This window comes from Protomyctophum parallelum, assembly GCF_964188405.1.
Source record: "Protomyctophum parallelum genome assembly, chromosome: 1".
Taxonomy (NCBI): Eukaryota; Metazoa; Chordata; class Actinopteri; order Myctophiformes; family Myctophidae; genus Protomyctophum; species Protomyctophum parallelum.
In genome coordinates this window covers 13,431,264-13,452,351 of record NC_139697.1, presented here as the reverse complement: position 1 = coordinate 13,452,351, position 21,088 = coordinate 13,431,264, and the positions used below count along the sequence as shown (strand labels likewise).

At 44.6% G+C, this 21,088-nt stretch overlaps 3 protein-coding genes across 4 annotated transcripts in view; 2 read left to right on the top strand and 1 right to left on the bottom strand.

The window, feature by feature from the left end:
* kat2b (K(lysine) acetyltransferase 2B) overlaps nt 1-21,088 on the top strand; it is a 175,812-nt gene that overhangs the window by 78,923 nt on the left and 75,801 nt on the right. The gene's annotated exons all lie outside the window — the stretch shown is intronic.
* The window catches only part of LOC310873613 (zinc finger protein 385D-like), a 61,363-nt gene that overhangs the window by 24,348 nt on the left and 15,927 nt on the right, over nt 1-21,088 (bottom strand). For both annotated transcript variants that reach the window (XM_083786134.1, XM_083786135.1), the window contains exon 3: nt 3,905-4,012. In XM_083786134.1, the coding sequence (XP_083642260.1) occupies nt 3,905-4,012 (108 nt within the window). The remainder of the gene's footprint in view (nt 1-3,904; nt 4,013-21,088) is intronic.
* Nucleotides 10,622-13,483, top strand: LOC310873599 (ubiquitin carboxyl-terminal hydrolase 4-like; the record flags this gene model as incomplete). The annotated part of the gene is made up of 1 exon (XM_083786105.1): nt 10,622-13,483. The coding sequence occupies one exon, from the start codon at nt 10,622-10,624 to the stop codon at nt 13,481-13,483; it is 2,862 nt and encodes a 953-aa protein (XP_083642231.1).

The window sequence follows — 21,088 nt, the reverse complement described above, 5'->3', positions numbered from 1 at the left end:
TTTGACCTGAGATCAGATTCTAAAAATGTCTTCTACATCCTGACAGTTTTCTGAATAAGCTATGTTTCTATGTCAGTCGTTCTTCGATTTTTTAAAAAATAGCTAAAGCATAACATAATGCTAACACCAAAAGGGGTTCCCGCCCAAAATGGGTTAATGTCGTCTATATGCCGGGGAAAAATCGTCAAATACCTTTTTTAGCGGTTGAAAACTAAATAAAAACTGCTACACTTACTATGACTTAAACTATGAGACTATTGACAATTTCGTCAAAAAAGGCTAAAATGTTAGGGAGGGACTATAGTGGAGAAAAGATCCTGCTGAACTTAAAGACAAGTAATTTCATGCTTGTTTGTCCTCTGAAAATAGCAGATCTATAGGCTTGAAATCAGTCATTACGCCTGAAGGCCCGCCAAAATACATTTCTAGAAAATCATATGATATTTAGTGGACTAAAACGATACAATATGAGAATATGACTAAATGAAAAGTTATGACTAAACTAAATCAGAAAATGTGTTGTCAAAATGAACACTGATGCGCGCGCGCACACGCCCAGCTCCACGTCGTACATGCAACACACACAACAAAGATTCTCACATGATGTTGCTCGCACGACAAATCAAGCCAAACCCCCGTTCAGTGCCAGAAGGAAATAGCAGGAAATAGCAATCACAGTACGCCGTGTCATCACTCATCACGCACATAAACATCTGCTTACCACTTCACTTCACCCCTGCTGCACCATGTTGCCTCCTCCACCTTATTCCCTTCCACGTTCTCTTATGAGGATTAACCCATTTAGGCCTGACGTCGTTTTGTTTTGACCAATGACAAAGCTTCTAGGAACATCTTTGAATGCAGATTGCGGCACCTAGATGTGTCACAGAGACTACATTATTTTTGGGAGCGTTTTACCCATTGCTGGCTGTCTGAATAAAAATTAAAAAAAAGTCATTACAATTTTGACATATTATTGCTTATAGCAGCTTTAAGTACAATTTTGAGGTATTTGTACATTACTTGAGTATTTCCAATTTCCAATACTTTCACGCCGCTACATTTATTTGAAAACGTTAGTTAGTTACTTTTGTATTATTACAAAACATACATTAACCACTTCAGCCCTATATACATTTCGGCCATTTGAAAATAGCCGATCTACAAGCACATGCGATTGTGAGCATAGAGTATTTCTATGTTGCCGTATTGATACTTTTACTTAAGTAAGAACATTTGAGTACTTCTCCCACCACTGATCAGGACCCAATGCAGCGTCGACAACTATACGAGGGTGCCTGGGGGTAGCTGGAGCAGAAAATAGGAGCACAGAATATGCTAATATGGCCCTGACGAAGGCTGAATGCCGAAACGCGTTGGTCCTTTTTGTAATGTTCTTTGCCATGCCTTAACTCTTAAATAAAAAAGGCTTTTTTTCACCTCACTGGAACAGAGTGCATTGGATCCTCTTCTTTAATGCTAATATGGTGGCTTTTGTTTGAAATAACAATTACAATTACGCTACAATAGACATTCATTAATTCTTTACTTTACTGTTGAAAGAAGATGCTGAAACAAGTCATGAGTGAATCATGTGAAATCGCACGACCAAAAAAAAAGTGTTGCGACCACATTTTAATTCTGCCATAAGGGAGTCTGGTCTCTCTCGGGCAGAGACGATGGGCTGTATTTTGTGTGTCTTAAGTACCAGGTCTTATTCCCTAACTTGAGTAAACTAAAGACCTGGAGGCGTGATCAATGCCATTTGGCTATTCTGAGTGGCCAAAGAGCATTGACCACGCCTCCAGGTCTTTAGTTTACTCAAGTTACTCAAGCAGACTTGGCAACCTGACTGTAGAAAGTAGCAGTACAGTAAAGAACCTGGGGGTTATTATTGATTCTGAATTGAATTTTAATTCACACATTAATCATGTTACCAAGATTGCCTTTTTTCACCTTAGAAATATTGCACGAATCAGAGCCTATTTGTCCTTGGACGATGCAAAAACGCTAATCCACGCCTTTGTTTTTTCTCGGCTTGATTACTGCAATGCACTTTTTTCAGGACTGCCTAAGAAAACAACTGACAGATTACAACTTGTCCAAAATGCAGCAGCCAGAGTTTTAACTAGAACTAAGATGAGAGAACATATTACTCCAGTTTTGGCATCACTGCACTGGCTTCCGGTTGTTTTTAGGATTGATTTTAAAATTATTTTACTTGTCTATAAAGCTCTCAATGGTCTCGCACCTTCCTACCTACATGACTGCCTGCCTAAATACTGTATGTCCCAAACCACCCCCTAAGGTCTTCCACTGCTGGCCTGCTCGCTTTGCCTAAAAAAATTGCAACTAAAAAATACGGGGAAGCAGCTTTTTGCTTCTACGGGCCGTCGGCATGGAACAAGCTCCCACTGTACCTTCGTCAGGCAGCCTCTGTAGACATTTTTAAAGCTCAGCTCAAGACCCACTTCTACAACATTGCTTTTAATTGATCATTTATTTTTTTGTTATTCATGTCCTCACTGTATTGCATTACTGCTTGTTTTTTTAATGTCGTTGCCTTGCTTTTCTTTTATTCTCCATTGTTCTGTAAAGCACTTTGAGCTGCATTTCATGTCATGAAAGGTGCTATACAAATAAAGTTTTATTATTATTATTATTATTATTAAGTTAGGGAATAAGATCTGGTACTTAAGACACGCAAAATACAGCCCCAAGTCTCTGCCCGATCCAAATCAGACTGGAGCGATATCCAGCACATATTGAAGCTGTGCCACAGCACAAATGTAAACACAACCTAACAGGACTACAACTCGAAATGATTATGGAGATATCAGATTTTTGGCCCGCCGCTTCGTTTCTGATTGAGAGAGCCCCGATGCAGGCAGGAGGAGGGAACTTGTGAACTCAATACTGCCGCAATCTGGCGGAGTCAGGTTAGGGGAAGGGGGTGGGGGGGGGGCACCCCTGACAGTTCTAAGAAGAATTCACCCCTGACCCAGTGAATAGATGAACACAGTATTTCACCGCTGCCAGTGGCTGTGGACCGAGTGAGTAGAAAGGCTCGTATGGTCATCCGAAGGTCGCCGGTTGGACCTACTGTACCTACTGGTTTGATCTGTGAGTTTATATTATAGAGCCTTTTCTCCAAAGCAGCTTTCAATGAATTCGCAGCATTCACATTCCGATGGCGTAGGAAACCATGGAAGGCACCAACTAATCAATATCTCTCTAGCGCAAGTTCACTTCTCGCACACACGCACACGCACACGCACACACACACACACGCACACAAACACACACACACACACACACATTCACTAAATCTCAGCCCCCAGAATAGGGACTCTATATAGCCTAGGGTTTCATGTGGTTTCATGTATTACCGCATGTTGTTGGCAAAGGGCTGCATACCAGCTCAAAACCTTCTGCGTCATACAGCAACGTTTCACTTTCTGTTGTTGGACCATGTTCAATGAAGGGGCGGAGTCGACAAGACTCACTGTGGGAGTCTGAGGATAGTGGATGCCTGCCCGCCCGACTCGTTATATTCACACATGAATCTTATTTTATTTTGTTTAAAGATAAAGAAGGAGTAAGGTTCAGCAGCTAGGGTGAAGTGTGTGGCTTCTCTGTCTGCAGATCATCACTCAAGAGAAAACCTCAAATAAACACCAGACATATTAGATCGTATAAGACCGGATGACAGGCCAGGACTACACTCTTGTGTAAACTCTGTTGATCGCGTCAGTACAGTGTGCGTGTGTGTGTGTGTGTGTAGTGTGTGTTGTAGTGTGTGTGCGACTGTGCGTGCGTGTGTGTGAGTGAGAAACAGTATTTTCCCCCGAAAACAAAACAAAAACACACAAGCATGCCAGCGGTGCCACCACACCACACCCACCTCGGAGTTGAACCGGAGTCGACAAACTCCACACGAGCTGGACTTCCTCTTCAGGGGCGTGGCCAGCCTGAAGCCTGGACCAATCAGGGCTTTGTGTATGTGATCCAACTGCAAGCAGAGGGCGAAGGGTTTGTTTAACGGCAAGGTGCTGGTAGTAAGGTGATTCATTAATGGGCTGGCAGGGTGAAAGTCATTAAAAAATAAAGAAAGAAAATGGGAAATCGAATAATAATAGATTGTGCGCACGCACGCACGCACGCACGCACGCACGCACGCACGCACGCACGCACGCACACACACACACACACACACACACACTCAGAACAAGGGTCTGCCATCAGTCATTGGTGGCAGAGGGGTGGAATCCTCTGGGATTTATGTAGTGTGGAAATGGGCTTCTCAGGGTTCACCCCCGTTGACACATTTATGGGTCAAAGGTCAAAGGCAGCCTGGTGCAGCCAGATGACCCCCCCATAACCACCGTGACCTTTACATGACCTTTCCACTAGGGGTGGTGATAAATTAAGGCGTGGCTTTGGAATGGAAACATGCCTCGCTCAGGTAGGGGATTTCAAAGTGTTGCACACGTTCTGAGCGGCAGACTTTGTCTTTATTGAAACGTCGAGGTGTCTGACGTTCACCGGTGGATGTGCCAATAAATTGCACTTAATGGAGCTACATTGTCCATCCATCCATCCATCTTCAACCGCTTATCCGTAGCCGGGTCGCGGGGGCAACAACTCCACCAGCAGAAAGCTCCAGACTTCCCTCTCCAGAGCAACATCAGTAACTTGTTCCCGGGGCGTTCCAGGGCCAGTTTAAAGATATAATCCCTCCATCTGAACCTTGGGTCTGCCCGGGGGTCTCCTCCCAGTGGGACGTGCATCGAGGACCTCCCTAGGGAGAGATACGTTGTGTGGGCCCTTTTCTCATGTTTCATGGCTGTCTTCTTTTGGTCCAGCACCTGCTTTAAACGCTATCTGTACGTGCTGCGACTACTTCTTCTTCTTCTAATCGGGGTCGCCACAGCGGATTGTTTGTTTCCATCTTCTTCTTCTACCACCTCCAGCTCTGACTCCTGTCTGTCAGCGCCACCGTGTCCGAGCTCTCACTACAGAGGTGCGAGACTAATACTGCAGTATGTGTTGATCTGTTGAGACAGACAGAGACTAATACTGCAGTATGTGTTGATCTGTTGAGACAGACAGAGACTAATACTGCAGTATGTGTTGATCTGTTGAGACAGAGACTAATACTGCAGTATGTGTTGATCTGTTGAGACAGACAGAGACTAATACTGCAGTATGTGTTGATCTGTTGAGACAGACAGTGGACAAACTAATACTGCAGTATGTGTTGATCTGTTGAGACAGACAGTGGAAAGCTCTAATACTGCAGTATGTGTTGATCTGTTGAGACAGACAGTGGAAAGCTCTAATAATGCAGTATGTGTTGATCTGTTGAGACAGACAGTGGAACGCTGCGAGGGGATCCAGTGTAGGAGTAGCCTTGGAGACCGCAGGCGTTTTGTTCTCAAAAGAAGAAAAGCCTGGGATGGGTCAGTGAAATGTGGCTAAACTCTGCTCTCTCCCTGATTAGATCACGCCCTGCACCTGTATTCAATCTCTCTCTCTCACTCACACACACACACACTCCTCTCTCTCTCTCTGTCTGTCTGATTACTCATCCCCTGCACCTGTGTCTAGTCCCTCCCCCCCCCCCCCCCCCCCCCCCCCCCACACACACACACACTTTTTAAACTACGCAACAAGTTGAAGCCACGTGCAAGCGTCATTTCCATCAACTATCTGTCTAAAAACCCGGAAAAGAGAAACAGACAGTATAGGAACGCTGAGAGGGAGACAGTGTAGGAGAGACAGACAGTAGGAACGCTGAGAGACAAACAGTGTAGGAGAGACAGACAGTAGGAAAGCTGCGAGGGATTCAGTAGGCAGACAGTAGGAAAGTTGAAAAGAAGAATGTGTAGGAGAGACAGACAGTATAGGAAAGCTTAGTGATAGACAGTGTACAGTGTATTTTATAACAGAAACACACAAATGGCTACTTGGTGCAATCATGGCCTTCTTGTGCTTGTCAAGTGCTCGACTGGGCTCCTTTACGAGTGTAAAGCAACGGCCATAAAACAGCCTGTGTGTGTGTGTGTGTGTGTGTGTGTGTGTGTGTGTGTGTGTGTGTATGTGTGTGTGTGCGGTGTGTCACATCACATAGTAAAAGTGGATCAGTTGGTTCCCTTTAAAGCCTATACTTTGCGTACAGCAAATAACAAAAATAGCCTAGCGGTATATCCAAGTCCACAAAGTGTCGCATCGCAATGCGTTGTTGATCTTGAATATCTGCTATTTCCGCCCCGCATATTAGTATATTTCTTTCTGCCCAATTGACTGTCCCAGAATGGGGCCTCCGGGGTGAAATGATCACGGAGGATTTTGTAGTGGCGTGTACGTGTAGCAGCGGAGTGCTTTTCTGGGCACGGCGTAGCGAAGGGCTTCATGGGTGCGTGCAGCGCACCTATAAAAGCCGACGAGGCTTCACGGATTAAGAGCAAAGTATTACCTGTGGTGTAATGGAAGGAGCCATGTAATGACACTTGTATGCATGCTGCTGGACATCTGGCTTTTTACGCAGCTCTGCACGTCAGCCAAGACAATCTATCATGTGTAGCAACTTAAGTTATAAGTCCTGTTGCAGGGCTGCACCGTTCGGACCTCACGTCCTTATCATGACTGATTCCTTTGCTTAGGATCTTCTTCATTCCTGAAGAAGATCCTAAGGGATCGAAACGTTGAGTCAATTAAACCAGTGGAGTTTTCATACCAGTGTTGCAGACTCTATTTTTTCCTCTTGTACTGCCTTTTGTCCAGCACCTGGGCTAGAGTGGAGGCGCATGCTCTATTTCCTTTGTTTCTAACTTTTGCCCGTATTGCAATAAAAGGCATAGCATGTAACTTTGCCCCTTGTTTACATAACAAAACTATATATATATATATATATATATATGCGCAGGTACACATCTGCAAGTTCAAAAATAATAATAATAATAGCCCTCAACAGATTTGTCAGTCAGGGCCCAGTATGCAAAAAAGGGGCGAAGGCCCTAGATTATTCGATTAACCTACATGAGCAAGACTCAGTCGGTTATTGGTTCTAGATATACTGTATGTTTATATTTTGGGTTGATTACCCATCAGCCCTGGAAGGAGATCATATATGAGAGTTGTATGTATCGTGGACATGTGTCTTTTTGTGGACATGTGTCTTTTTGTGGACATGTGTCTTTTACACATAGTTCTCCACGTCTCAGCCAACAGATCCATCATGTGTAGCAACTCCTCTTACTGTGCAGTTTACACTTAAGTACGATGGAGGCATTCCATTCCCTGCTGTAGTCCATGGACAGACACTGTGTGTGTGTGTGTGTGTGTGTGTGTGTGTGTGTGTGTACGTGCAGGCGTGAATGGTTTTGTGTGTCCATTTCTGATTTGCATGTGCGTCCATCCGTGAAAGCCTTGTGTGTTTGTGTGTGTGTGTGTGTGTGTGTGTGTGTGTGTGTGTGTGCATGGTGTGTGTGTGACGCACGCACGCACACACACACTGCAGCTCTCTCATTTCTACAGAAATCTTCCATCGACTGACAAGCATCCACGGAGTGTCTTTCCGTGAATGACAGATTCCTCCTCAGGTATGTGACACACGCTGTATGAGCCATTATGTTTTGTCCTTGTGGTGCTTGATTGAGAGTACAGTACCTTTTTCCACTGACTGGCTTTGTGCAGCAAACATCACCAAAAAAGGGAAATGAGGAATGTCCAAACGAAAAGTTAAAGTTGAACTCAAAAGGGTTGAAAACAAAACAAAAACTAGAATAGAAGGAGGTATAGGAGCAACAAAAACCAGACGTAAAAAGCTGTGAACCTCCAATCAACTACACCTGGCCTTCTGATGGCCAGGTTTTATGTCCTCTCTTCCATGTCTGTAGAGGGTGACAAAGCACACTACCAGGGGTGTTAAAGGACACCTTTAGTTTTTTTCAACCAAGGTTCATGTTTTAGGTTGTTAATAGAGAAAGTAAAAGATGAGTGTTATTTTTTTTCATTTGCTGCTTTCTTTAGTTTTAGGGATTTTAGCTGTTTTTGACAGGGGGGCGGGGGCATTCGAGCACGGGGCTAAATATGTATTTCTTTACAAAATGTTATAGTGATTTATTTTTTTATTATTTACTATAGTCCTACTAGACCTCAAGAAATTACATTTGGCCACAGAAGAACACGGCATGTAGTGAATGTGAAGGAGGCTTACTGGGGGGAAGCCACACTGTGTGTCATAGGCTCAATATGTCAGTTTGTCACATTCAATAGATCCCGTGATCTTTTGTGGCCAAATGTAATTTATTTGAGTCTAGTAGGACTATAGTAAATAATAATAAAAGAAATCGCTATCAAATTTTGTAAAGATATAAATATTTAGCCCTGTGCTCGAATGCCCCCACCCCCCCTGTCAAAAACAGCTAAAATCCATAAAACGAAAGAAAGCAGCAAATGAAAAAGAAATTACACTCACCTTTTACTTTCTCTAATAACAACCTAAAACATGAAGCTTGGTTGAAAAAAACTAAAGTTGTCCTTTAAGACATGGCACATACTGTACGTACATGATGTGATGGCCTATTGTAGATCGGCTCCTACAATGACCTTTGTTATATTGATGACATCAGAGCAGGCCAAGGTTGCCATGGTTACCCAGGGTATTTAAGTCTGTCCCTGATTGAGCACATGTTGCTGATGGGCAGAGGCACACTGTTTTAAACTGTGTCTTGAGGAGCTGTGGTCTGACTCTGTATACTGTATCTGTACATTGCTGGTTGCTTAGGTTAGAACCCGCCGCTGACACCGCTGTGGTGTCCAACTAGAACTTAAACCAAGATGCTTAGCCTTCAGCCAATAACCTTGAGCAGACCACTGTTATATATATATCTTTGTCACAATGACTAAGCCAATCAGATCCATATATGGGTTCCACACCGTCGATCTGATGTCAGCACTCGGTCAGCCCGGACCAAATATAGGGATCATCATCATACTAAACATGTCATATCATGTCATATAGCCCAAAGTGCTAGTCGGATATCCCAGAGTATGGAGGCTAAATATCCAATGAGCAACTCTCCCAGATCCGATAATATGAATGGAAGTGAGAGTCTTCGTTACAGCCGCCCCCGATTTCCTGTTGAAATCTATATATATAGACTCAAACAATTTTCCTTTCTTACCCTTGAAGATATTAATATCTCTCCATTAGTCTATGTGCGGTAGGTATGTTCACCGGCGCTGCGCCGACACTAACGGATCCACGCCACACAATACGTTTTCATTCAGAACAAGGCCATCTCCTATAGGAGACCATAGGAGATGGAAGGCGGATCTAGAAAGTATGGGCCCCATGGCCACCGTCATGAGAAAGAGCTTTTTTCGCCTCTTCCCAACGTGGCGCATACTGTCTGCACACGTGTACACATAACAATTATGACATATAGGCCTGCGATATTCAGAATTTACAGCAAGGGATTGGTTAAAAATAATAAACAGACAAAAACTAAGCCAAATATATGCAAACTGACAGTTTAAACACACAGTAATTTGTACCGTATCATGATGGTTTAGGACTTTTGGGGTTATTTTATTGACACAAATGAATAAGCCCATTGTTAATAACAGTGACACGGACCGTGTGGGTCACTGTTATTCACCGTTACCCCTTTTTTGGGGGCCCCTGAGCTTGAGCCTCTTCGAGCTCAGGGGCCCCCCTAGCTCAGGGGCCCCTGGGCCTGGGCCCAACAGGCCCGTTGGATAATCCTCCCCTCCTACTTCCTACACATCGAAGCTGGACTTTCCATAGGGGGGAGGACCTGTGTTTGGTTGTCTGTGCATAGGGCACTTAGGCCAGAACATAGGCCAGAACTTGGACAGGCACATTGGGCGAATGCTGCTCACACTGGAACAAACACATCCCAGTGTCCCGCAAAAGAAGCGGAAGGAAATGGGGGGTCTTGGAGGTGACAAACTGCCAAGATAAAGACAATTTGAGTTATTTTTTTGTAATTATGAATGACTATTGCCTGACTTACTATTGCTAAAAAGGTTTTGTACTTCGATTGTGTTGTTTTTATATGGCTCCTTGTAATTTTTTGTTTAATTGCTCTGTTTTTATGCCAGAAGAAATTGGGGGCCGGTGGTAAGAGCCATTATGACCTTTGTTATATATATATATATATTGATGACATCACAGCAGAGCATGGGCGAGGCCAAGGTTGCCATGGTTACCCAGGGTATTTAGGCCAGGTGTTGCTGATGGGCAGAGGCACAATGTTTTAAACTGTGTCTTGTGGAGCTGTGGTCTGACTCTGGTTATCTGTTCGTTTGACGGTTTATTAATTTCTTACTGAAGTATAGGACAACGGTGAGAATAAATATAATTTATAAACTCGACAAAACGTTTGGACTGGAGAGCACACGCCCTGAACAACCTCCTAGCCGTCAGTAACCAGTAATATAGGACTTTGGGCACTACATTACGTTTAAAACAGCCTCAGTTGTTACAACAGTGATTTTACGGGCTCGTTTGGACACACAGGCCGTGGCGTGGCGTTTGTTGAGGCGAGTGTGTGGACTGTGGACAGTGGACAGACGGTACACTCTCTGCATGATGGCCGAGGGAGGCGGACCCGAGTCGGGTGGCGCGGCCGAGTCCGACTCGGAGCCGGCCGCTCAGATACAGACACCTTCGACCGAAAACCAGAAACAGACCATGGGCTCCATTAAAACTACTATGCAAAAAGGCGACGAATGGTACTTGATAGATAGTCGGTGGTACAAACAGTGGAAGAAATATGTGGGATTTGACAGTAATTGGGACACGTACAATGTCGAAGAGCGTAGCCTCCATCCCGGACCTATTGATAACTCTGGACTGTTCTCAGACCATGAGACCCAAGTCCTGAAAGAGCGCCTTATAGATGAGCAGAACTATGTCCTAGTTCCCACTGAAGCGTGGAACAAGCTGGTCAGCTGGTATGGTTGTCTCGAGGGCCAGAGAGCCATCGTCAGGAAGGTAGTCGAACACGGCATGTTTTTCGAAAAGAATTGTAAAGTGGAGGTCTACTTGTTGGAACTGAACTTGTGTGAGAATGACAACATGGTCAATGTGGTAACACGTCATTTCAGTAAAGCCGACACTATAGATACCATAGAGAAGGAGATGAGGTCGCTCTTTGGAATTCCATCGGAGAAGGAGACGCGGCTGTGGCAGAAATATCCGGGCAACACATACGAGCAGCTGAGCAAAGCGGACAGCACCGTGCAGAACGCCGGTCTGTTCCAAGGACAGGTGATTGTGATTGAACGGAGGAACGAAGACGGCACGTGGCCCAGACAAGCCTCCCATCCCAAAGGCAAATACAATAATGGCATCAGATTGCGTGGCTACAATTCGCACAGCTCCTCCTACAGCTACGGGGAGTCACAGTCTCAGCCCGGCCTGTGTGGTCTCGGCAATCTAGGCAACACGTGCTTCATGAACTCTGCCCTCCAGTGCCTGAGCAATGTATCCCCGCTCACGGAATACTTCCTGGACGATCGGTACGAGGCAGAGCTCAACCGGGAGAATCGACTGGGGATGAGGGGGGCGATCGCAGAGGCCTACGCTGACCTGGTCAAACAGATGTGGCTCAGCCGCAGGAGCTGTGTGGCCCCACATACCTTCAAAAAGCAGGTTGGGCGGTTTGCCCCCCAGTTCTCTGGCTACCAGCAGCAGGACTCCCAGGAGCTGTTGGCCTTTCTGCTGGACGGGCTGCACGAAGACCTGAACCGTGTAAAGACGAAGCCTTACCTGGCCCTTCGAGATGCCGAGGGCCGTCCAGATGAGATTGTAGCTGAAGAAGCTTGGACTAATCATCGCTTGCGAAATGACTCTATTATAGTCGACACATTCCACGGGCTCTTCAAGTCTACTTTGGTATGCCCAGAGTGCTATATGGTCTCTGTGACCTTTGACCCCTTCTGCTACCTCACACTGCCTCTGCCCATGAAGATGGACCGCACCATGGAGGTGTTCCTGGTCCGATCAGACCCTCAATCTAGACGCACACAGTACCGACTGGAGGTCCCCAAAATGGGCACAGTGATGGACCTGTGTGGCGCCTTGTCTCAACTCTGTGGATTCCCTCCAGAGAACATGGTGGTGGCCGACGTTTACCAGCACCGGTTCCATAAGGTCTACAGGCGGGACGACCGCCTCAACCAAATCCTGGAGAGTGATGACATCTATGTGTACGAAGTGCAGCAGGAGGACAGTGAGAAGATGAACCTGCCCGTGTACCTCAGGGGGCGCCACTCCAAACACGGCGGATGCTTCCTATTTGGCCAACCTCTACTCATTACTGTGCCCAGGCAGAACCTCGTCGCAGACGTTCTGTATGATAAGATCCTGGAGAGGATCGGACGCTATGTGAAGCCCTCCCAGAACCCCTGCAGTGAAAGCAGGGCTACTACGGCTTCAGCCACCTTCACCAGCTGTAGCCCGGCAGCCGAAGGTTCCACGTCATCCGGTCACAACACCTGCAGCCCCTTATCAGACAGGGCCTCGTGCAGTGCCAGCTCCAGCGATGGCAGCGACCACTCAGGGACCTGCAACGGGCCCAATGGGCTCTGTGAGGGTGAGGAGGAGACCATGAACCACCAGGTGAGGCTGGAGCCAGAAAATGGCCAGTCGGAGACGTCCGACTTGGAAGACGGACCCGAAACCAAGCTGTGCTCCACACCCAAAGCCAAGCTGTGCTCCACACCACCCAAGCTCTTCACCTTCAGCATTGTCAACTCCTATGGAACATTCAACATCCGCCCACTGCCTTATGACGGAAATGTCCTTAAACTGAATCCACATTCCACAGTGGCGATCGACTGGGACTCGGACAAAAAGGAACTGTGTTATGATGACCAGGAAGCAGAGGCCTGTGAGAAACACGACAGCATGCTCCAACCGCAGAAAAAGAAGCCCGCCGTGGCTCTGAAGGAATGCATCGAGCTCTTCACAACCATGGAGACACTTGGAGAACACGATCCATGGTATTGTCCCACCTGTAAGAAACACCAGCAGGCGACAAAGAAGTTTGACCTATGGTCATTGCCTCGCATTCTGGTAGTTCACCTAAAACGTTTCTCCTACAACCGATACTGGAGGGACAAGCTGGAGACAGTGGTGGACTTTCCTGTCAGGGATCTGACCATGTCCGAGTTTGTGTGTGATCCCAAGGCTGGACCCCATGTTTATGACCTCATTGCTGTCTCCAACCACTATGGCGGAATGGGAGGAGGCCACTACACGGCTTATGGCAAAAATAAATCGGACAGGAAGTGGCATTACTTTGACGATGGCAGTGTTTCGTCTGCCGCAGAGGATCAGATTGTGACTAAAACAGCCTACGTGCTGTTTTACCAGCGCAGAGACGGGGATGCCCCCTCCAAGCAACAGCCCTCTAGGCCTCTTCAGGAGGAGCCCCCGAAGTAGCCGACGATCACATGGACACCAACTGATAAGCACTGTTGCAACAACAAAAAAAATAAAAAAAATATGGAATGGTTTAATATGCACCTGGGTGGAAATACAGCTTTTACCAGGCCAGCCAGGAGAATGCCACAGAGAGAACTACTACTACAGAGAGAAATACTAAAACAGCAAATAAACTTTTAAACAAATCCGAATTTAATATAAGATACTATTACTACTGCTACAACTACTGTTGTATTTTGCAGTTAAATTCTTTTTAGAAAGAGAATACATATGACATTTAATTTCTATAAAATATCGATTAATACGATTTATATGAATATATATACAAATATAATTTTTAGATTATATAATCTCTCCTCTTTAAAATGATTGATAATTAGTCTTTAATTCAATGTAACCTGATCTTTAAAAGATGTACAGTATATATACTTGAAAGTAGTATACTGTGGTCGGCTGGTCGTATGCTGGATGTATGTTGTATACTGTATGTATGGTAGGCGTGGTAGGTATATTCTGTAGCCAGCCAGCTGAATGTTCCACGTCATCCGGTCACAACACTTATCACAGCCCCTGTAGAATCAATGTCGGGTGGGTAAAAGGTAATGTATGTATGTGTATGTAATCTGAAACATATCTTAATTACGTCACCATCAACAGCCGATTATAACCAGGCCCACCATACTGTACATACATACCACTTCTGGTCCAGCCGACCACAATAGTAAATATGCAAACAAAAAAATCAACTTGTCGACAATGGTTTCTTCATGCCTGCATACAGCCCACACTATGGGTGCATCAGTGAGTTGTTTCTGTTTGTTTGAAAGCCGACAGAGCCACTACACACATCAAAGGAATCCTATAGGGTAATAATGTGGAAAATAATAGGATAGATGTGGAGACCTCGTTCAATCACACTTCACATGCTCAAACTTTTTCAATGTCAAGGACCACCCAAAGTTACATGTATTTGGCCACCGACCACCGCCATCTAAAAATATTTTGTTCCAGGTATCTCCCCAGAATCAAAGACTTGGTGTCTTTGCCAAGAAGAAAAAGACGTTAGTGTCGAAGTGTCCTTGCGCAAGACACTGAAACCCGAATTGCTCCCGATGGGCTGGTTGGTGCCTTGTATGGTTTCCGCTACCATAATTTACAAGACTTTTTCCAAAATAGCAGATCTACAAGCTCATAGCGCGGCACGAAGTGAATAGCCAAAGTATAAAGTAATGGATAAAGTGGTTGAAATCTAAAAGGACGAAGATGCTTTCCTACAGAGTTAATGGGTTAACTCCGTTGCGGCCGCATATACAAGCTCACGATGCATCGCAATGCGACACTCTGTGAGATTGAGGATTGACTCTTTTTCTTTTTCAGGCAGAGAGAACGTATAAATCTTGTGTTGAGAATGCAGTGTTTTGGTCGGTCCCCTCTGACCCTCTCATCATCAGACATTCTTCACAAGGTCTTCCATCTGCTCCTCTCTGAACTCTAGCTATCCAAACCTCCCTCTTTGTCTCGGCTCAGTGTTTTATTTATTGTGTGTACGTTTTTATTTAGCAGTGACCGCGGAAAACCACACATAAAATGCTGTGTAAATACAGCGGATTTAGTATCTTGTAAAAGTAAAAGTGAATGTACTTAATAGTTACGTAATACCACAGCGTGTGTCACGGACCACTTGTCTCTTGATCTTTGTAAAAAGCCTCATTTTCTGGTATTAAACTGACTTGTTAACTTTTTGATTAACTTGAAGTGCCAACAAAATTGTTGTTATTCTTTTGTTTTTCTCTTTTATTGTCGCATAAACCAGCATTTATTTGATATGGCCTGGAAACTGGGAAGCAGACACAACTAGCCTGAGAACCAGACAACTCTATACTAATCTGGGAACCAGACAAATTTGTATAGAATTGGCATCATGGTTCTTAACCCATTTAGACCTGGAAACAAATGTCTTCTAAATCCTGACAGTTTTCTGAAAAACCGATGTTTCTATGTCCTCAAACATGTCAAAGACCCCCAAGATTATATGTAATTGGCCGCCAACCCCCATCTGAATAATATGTATTCAAAGATTTGCACTACATTTTCACGATTAAAAGAAAATAGCAGACCTACAAGCTCGTAGTGCGGCACTCTGTGTTTTTGCCAATTATTTGGGGCCCACTTGTAATGTCCTCACAGCCCACATGTTGGCAATCGCTGGTCTATCAGACATTTTGGTTTGTGGCCTCTTTGGAAATATTCTTTTTTTTAAAGTCTCTCGACTAATTCACAAAAGAAGAAGTGAAGTAACGTTTCATGCTTGGTAAAGTGTGGTAGAATTCCCGGCTGATGAGACACTGGAGTTTTTGCAAAAGAACCAAAAACACGGAGCGGAAAACAGTTTCTTTTTTTCTTTTCTTTTTCGGGCAGTTGAACAGAAGGGCTGCGTAATGGCAGCCAGGGCGGGCAGCCCAGGGCGGGCAGCCAGCAGTACAAGCTGTGTTTTCAAACAACTCCCTCCCGCCACGCACGCACGCGGAGGGAATCCCAGTGGGACGGCATGCCACTTCATTGGCCCGGGCCAAGTTGTCCAACTCCATAAATGGATGGTTCTACGGTATGTTCTTCTTAAAGACGCATGGCTACGGGTTTTGCTGCTTATTTTTCAGTTTTTCCAGTAAGGCAGTGGGACAATTCAGTGGTCCCGAAACGTTTTAGCTCAAACACTAAAACACACACACACACACACACACACAAAAAAATAAATATGTTTCCCCTTGACCCAAATGGCCCTAATTATGGGTCTGTATAACTCCCAATTGAACAAATGGAACCAAATGGACCATTATCGGTCCAATGTTAACTAACTAACGACAATCTTCATAACTCCGCTCGGACAACGACCAATGTCCGGGTGACACTTTATATTATATTAATTATTATGTATCATTATGATCGTGACATGTCTGGTCGGGAGACTCTGCAAACGGTCTATTTTTCTTGTCCTACCTCCCTTCTTCTCTTGAACAGAGGCAAAACGTGGAAAATCAATAAACAATGAGAAATATATTCTTCTACAGTACGTCCCTCTTTTCTTGTGGAGCTCAGGGGAGCTCAGGGGAGTTTGGTGGGCAGGCAGAGGAGGTTGTGTGCAGAATTCAGACCCAGGGCCATGTCTGTCTGTCTGTCTGTCTGTCTGTCTGTCTGTCAGTCAAATGGAAATGGAAATGGAAATTATTATTTATTCTGAAGAGGAGAGTCCACAGATTCTTGCATCTTGCATCTCCTGTCTCCTGTCTTTGATCTCCTATAGCTGACAACCACTGCTTCTGTAGCTATTGAAGAATATTATAATGTGTGTAAGGGTTCATTATCCATGTCTATATCTGTGCTCCTTTCATGTACAGATTGACAGACAGATACTTCAATAGCCGCGATGCTTATAGAAACCTGCAGGTGTGTGTGTGTGTGTGTGTGTGTGTGTGTGTGTGTGTGTGTGTGTGTGTGTGTGTGTGTGTGTGTGTGTGTGTGTGCCTGCGTGCCGACCTTTTCTGTCACTTTTCCGTCTTCACTTTTCTGTCCTCACTTTTTATCCTCAAAACGTACTTTGCTCAGCCAATCAAATCATCGCTATGGGGTACACACAAACAGACAAAGCTGGGCATAGCACCCCTCAAAGATGTGAGTACTTTTCCTGTGGTTGTTCTGCTCTGCAGCTTGACAGCCTCGGTTGAGCGCATGACGTCAGGATTTAATTAGCGGTAGTTACAAACGAAAACCCCAAAACACGGGTGGTGGGCATCATGGCCGCCAGGAGCTATGTGGGCTGGCATGTGGAACGGTGCCCTTATTTGCCCCCACACCAGAACACGCATGTGGAACGGTGCCCTTATTTCCCCCCACACCAGAACACGCATGTGGAACGGTGCCCTTATTTCCCCCCACACCAGAACACGCACAACCGAAAAGTAACACACCACAACCTTGTCAGGGAAGGAGCCAGGTTGCCTAGTGCCTAATCAAGACTCCATTAAATGAATTAGGCCGATCTAGCTCACATGCACGCACACACAAACACACACACTCTGTATCTCTATAGTAACCATGGCAACCCACATGTGGGCGCCAAACAAACGCCAGGGCACAGCTTTACAGGCACTTACGCGCACGCACACACACACACACACACACACACACACACACACGCACAAACACACACACACACACACACACACACACACACACACAGGCGCAAACACACACTCACGCACACCCCGCTCAAGTTACTTCTGTATTCACACAAACAGGGTAGGCAAGGCAGGTGGACACACAGTCACACACACAGACACACTTCTGCATTCACTCGAAAAGGGCCGGCAAGCATACTGTACACACACACACACTCACGTGCGCACACACACACACACACACACACACACACACACACGTCAAACAATACGCATTCCCATAACAAGGCAGGCAGCTCGAGTTAAGCTCTGCGCTCACTTACTTACCGCCCACCACAAGTTCAAACCAGCAGCTCTGTTTACACAGAAGAGGAGGAATCCATTACACCTACTGTACCTATACAGTACCTGCTTAACATTACACATACCTAGACAATATTACACCTATACCTACCTGCTTAACATTACACATAGCCTACCTACCTGCTTAACATTACACATACCTAGTGAATATTCACATGCCCAATTAATAGCTGTTACATTACTGAACAACACACTGCTATTGCCGCTGGCTATATTGGCAGTTGGCACAGAGATCAATGATAATTCACAGTCACATTTATGTATATTTTATATCATACAGAGGAGAAAATGTGCAAGGCAGACAGACGAGATTCGATGTTCCATGAGTTGTTTATTCAGAGTACAGCACAGCAGTAAAGCATAGACCAGGGTTCCCCAATTAATTTTCCTCAAGGGCCATATTTTGACTAGCGTACCAGGCTGGGGGCCGAGTCTGCACGCGCGAGGTCGAGGTCTTGCCCAGAAAATTCATTTTCAGGGCAAGACCCCATTTGAAAAGGATGCCCAGTTTGACATGCATAGGCTACTGACCCCCATTTAATGCCATTTATATCTGGGACCCTTAAAAAAAAAGAAAAAACCTTTTTTTTTTTCTTTTTCTTTTTTAAATTCTTTAATGGGCCACAAGGGGGCGCTCTGTGGGCCGCAAATGGCCCGCGGGCCGCCTATTGGGGTACCCTGGCATAGACAGACTCACGCCAGCCAGCAAAGTGGCTGACGTCTCCACACAAGGCTTGCGCCCCAACTGACCAAATGATTGTATTCTTGGTCACTACTTAAGCACTGTACATTGGCGTGGGGTGTCGACATTTATTGCATATGTAAAACCAAAGTCTTTGATCAACCCGTCTGTTTTCTTCATGTCAACAAACTCTTTTGTCATACAGATAGGCTAGCCACCGGAATTCGTCTCCAGGATATATCACCCTGAGAAGGCCGACAGCCCGACACCCTAGGTGCTAATCACCAAAAATAGGTCTACTCAACTCTAGAACACAAGGGCATGTAATATTGCAGAATTATGGAATCTCATATTCATCATATCCCCCCTTGACCATCACAAGATGGTCACATAAAAAATATGGAACCATAATTATTACACCCCCCTTGACCCTCAGCTGGACAATACATTTAAGAAACCAAAAATAACAGCATTACAGTAGGCAGAACTCCCCCAAAATGTTTTTTCAAACAGACATCCATACATATATGAATAATGGAAAATGACAGTTAACTGACATTTAAACAAGACATGCCGCTTTTAGCTCCATTGTTACAAGAGCACTTTTTTGATATGCAATAACCTACATGATTTACTACTAAACTCTGCTATCCAATGTCAATACAATATCAGTTAAGTCACTTCCTCGGACGTTACCCAGACAGCTCACCTAATGGTGATACTCGAAAGAATCCATTGATGCGCCAGAGTTTAACCATAATAACACATATCTCTTCATATCTATAGGAAAATACCTCATTGACTCATAATTAGGCACATGACTCAACTTATCTAATTATACGACAAACACATACCAACATGAGGCCTATATTATTTCATGTTGAACACAAACGTGACGCACAATTTGTAATCAGAGTGTTCAGTGTTCATTTGTAAGTCTGAGAGTCAGTGCAACAAAATAATGGTTACATTTTGTTCACTCTCAGACTAGTCGACTTAAACAAAGTATGAAAGTGGCAAAAAAGCGTAGCCGACTACATTGCTGTAGTGTTGCTCAAGTGTTGAAAAGGACGGGGGTTTAATACATACTGTAGCAATTAGACAAATGACGCGTAGCATTTTGCCAGCTAGTCCGGGCAGGTACCGCTTCCGCACACTGGGGAGGTTTACACGCATGCACAGCTCTACTTGAGCGATGTATTCCACAGTATACTGTATGTGAGCGATGTACAGTACGCTACACACAGCAGTGGTTCCCAAAGTGGACCATTAGGTGTCCTTTTTTCATATTTTTTTATCACACGATTTTGCAACCCATTTTTTCACCCAGTGTCAATTATCTAATGTAATCCTGGGCGCTACACTTGGCAGCGGACAGACCTCATGCTTCCTTCAATGCATGAGGAGTCCAAGCAGCTTCTTTTCCACTTGCTCTCAATCTATCCCCCGAGTTGACTGAACTGCTGGTGAACGGCAAGAATAAGCTTTTCTTCCTTTCACGGAATTATGTGGGGGGGGAGAGAACAGAGAAGTGGAGTGGAATTGGAACAAAACAAAAACACATGATTGATTGATGCTTCAGCGCCTCGTTGGAGCGTAGAAAGAAAAAAAAAGAACTTGAGGCCAGCTGCAACTTTCTATCACACATCGACAAAGAGCCAGCCGGGTGTAGTGTTGATTTTGTTGACTAAAAACTATGTTCACTGACGAAATCTAAACAGAACTAAGCTATGATCTAATTAGGATTAAGACTACTATATTGGCAATTTCGTCACAAATTAACAAAACTATACTACAAGCGGAGAAGAGATCCAGTAGATCTAAGACAAGTTAATTTTATGTTTGGTTTACTCTTTGGCATTTCCAAGCATAGTATGAGCTGTTTATTGTAAAGCACTTTGGTACAACTTTATTGTTATTTAAATGTGCTATATAAATACAGATGGTATGGTATGGTATGGTATGGTATGGTATGGTATGGTATGGTATGGTATGGTATGGTATGGTATGGTATGGTATGGTATGGTATAGTTGTGCTTGGAAGTCGCTCTCCAAAAATAGCCGATCTAGAAGCTCGGCACGACTGTGAGGTTGTATATCGGCTAAAATCTTACAGTATTTAGTCGACTAAAACTAGACAAAAACTAAAACCTTTCAGATGGGTAAAATATGACTAAAACTACATTTTATACAAAAGAATATGACTAAAACTAAATCAAAATCTGCTGTCGAAATCCTCACTGCTGGTGACTCAGACCATATGCTCCTCTCTCTACCAAACTGACCTGATCTGAAAGAATAACATAAAAATGCCTCAAGACAAGTTCTAGCCCGCTATGGGAATGCACTGCAGTATTAATCTAACTCTGAAAGTGAAACATG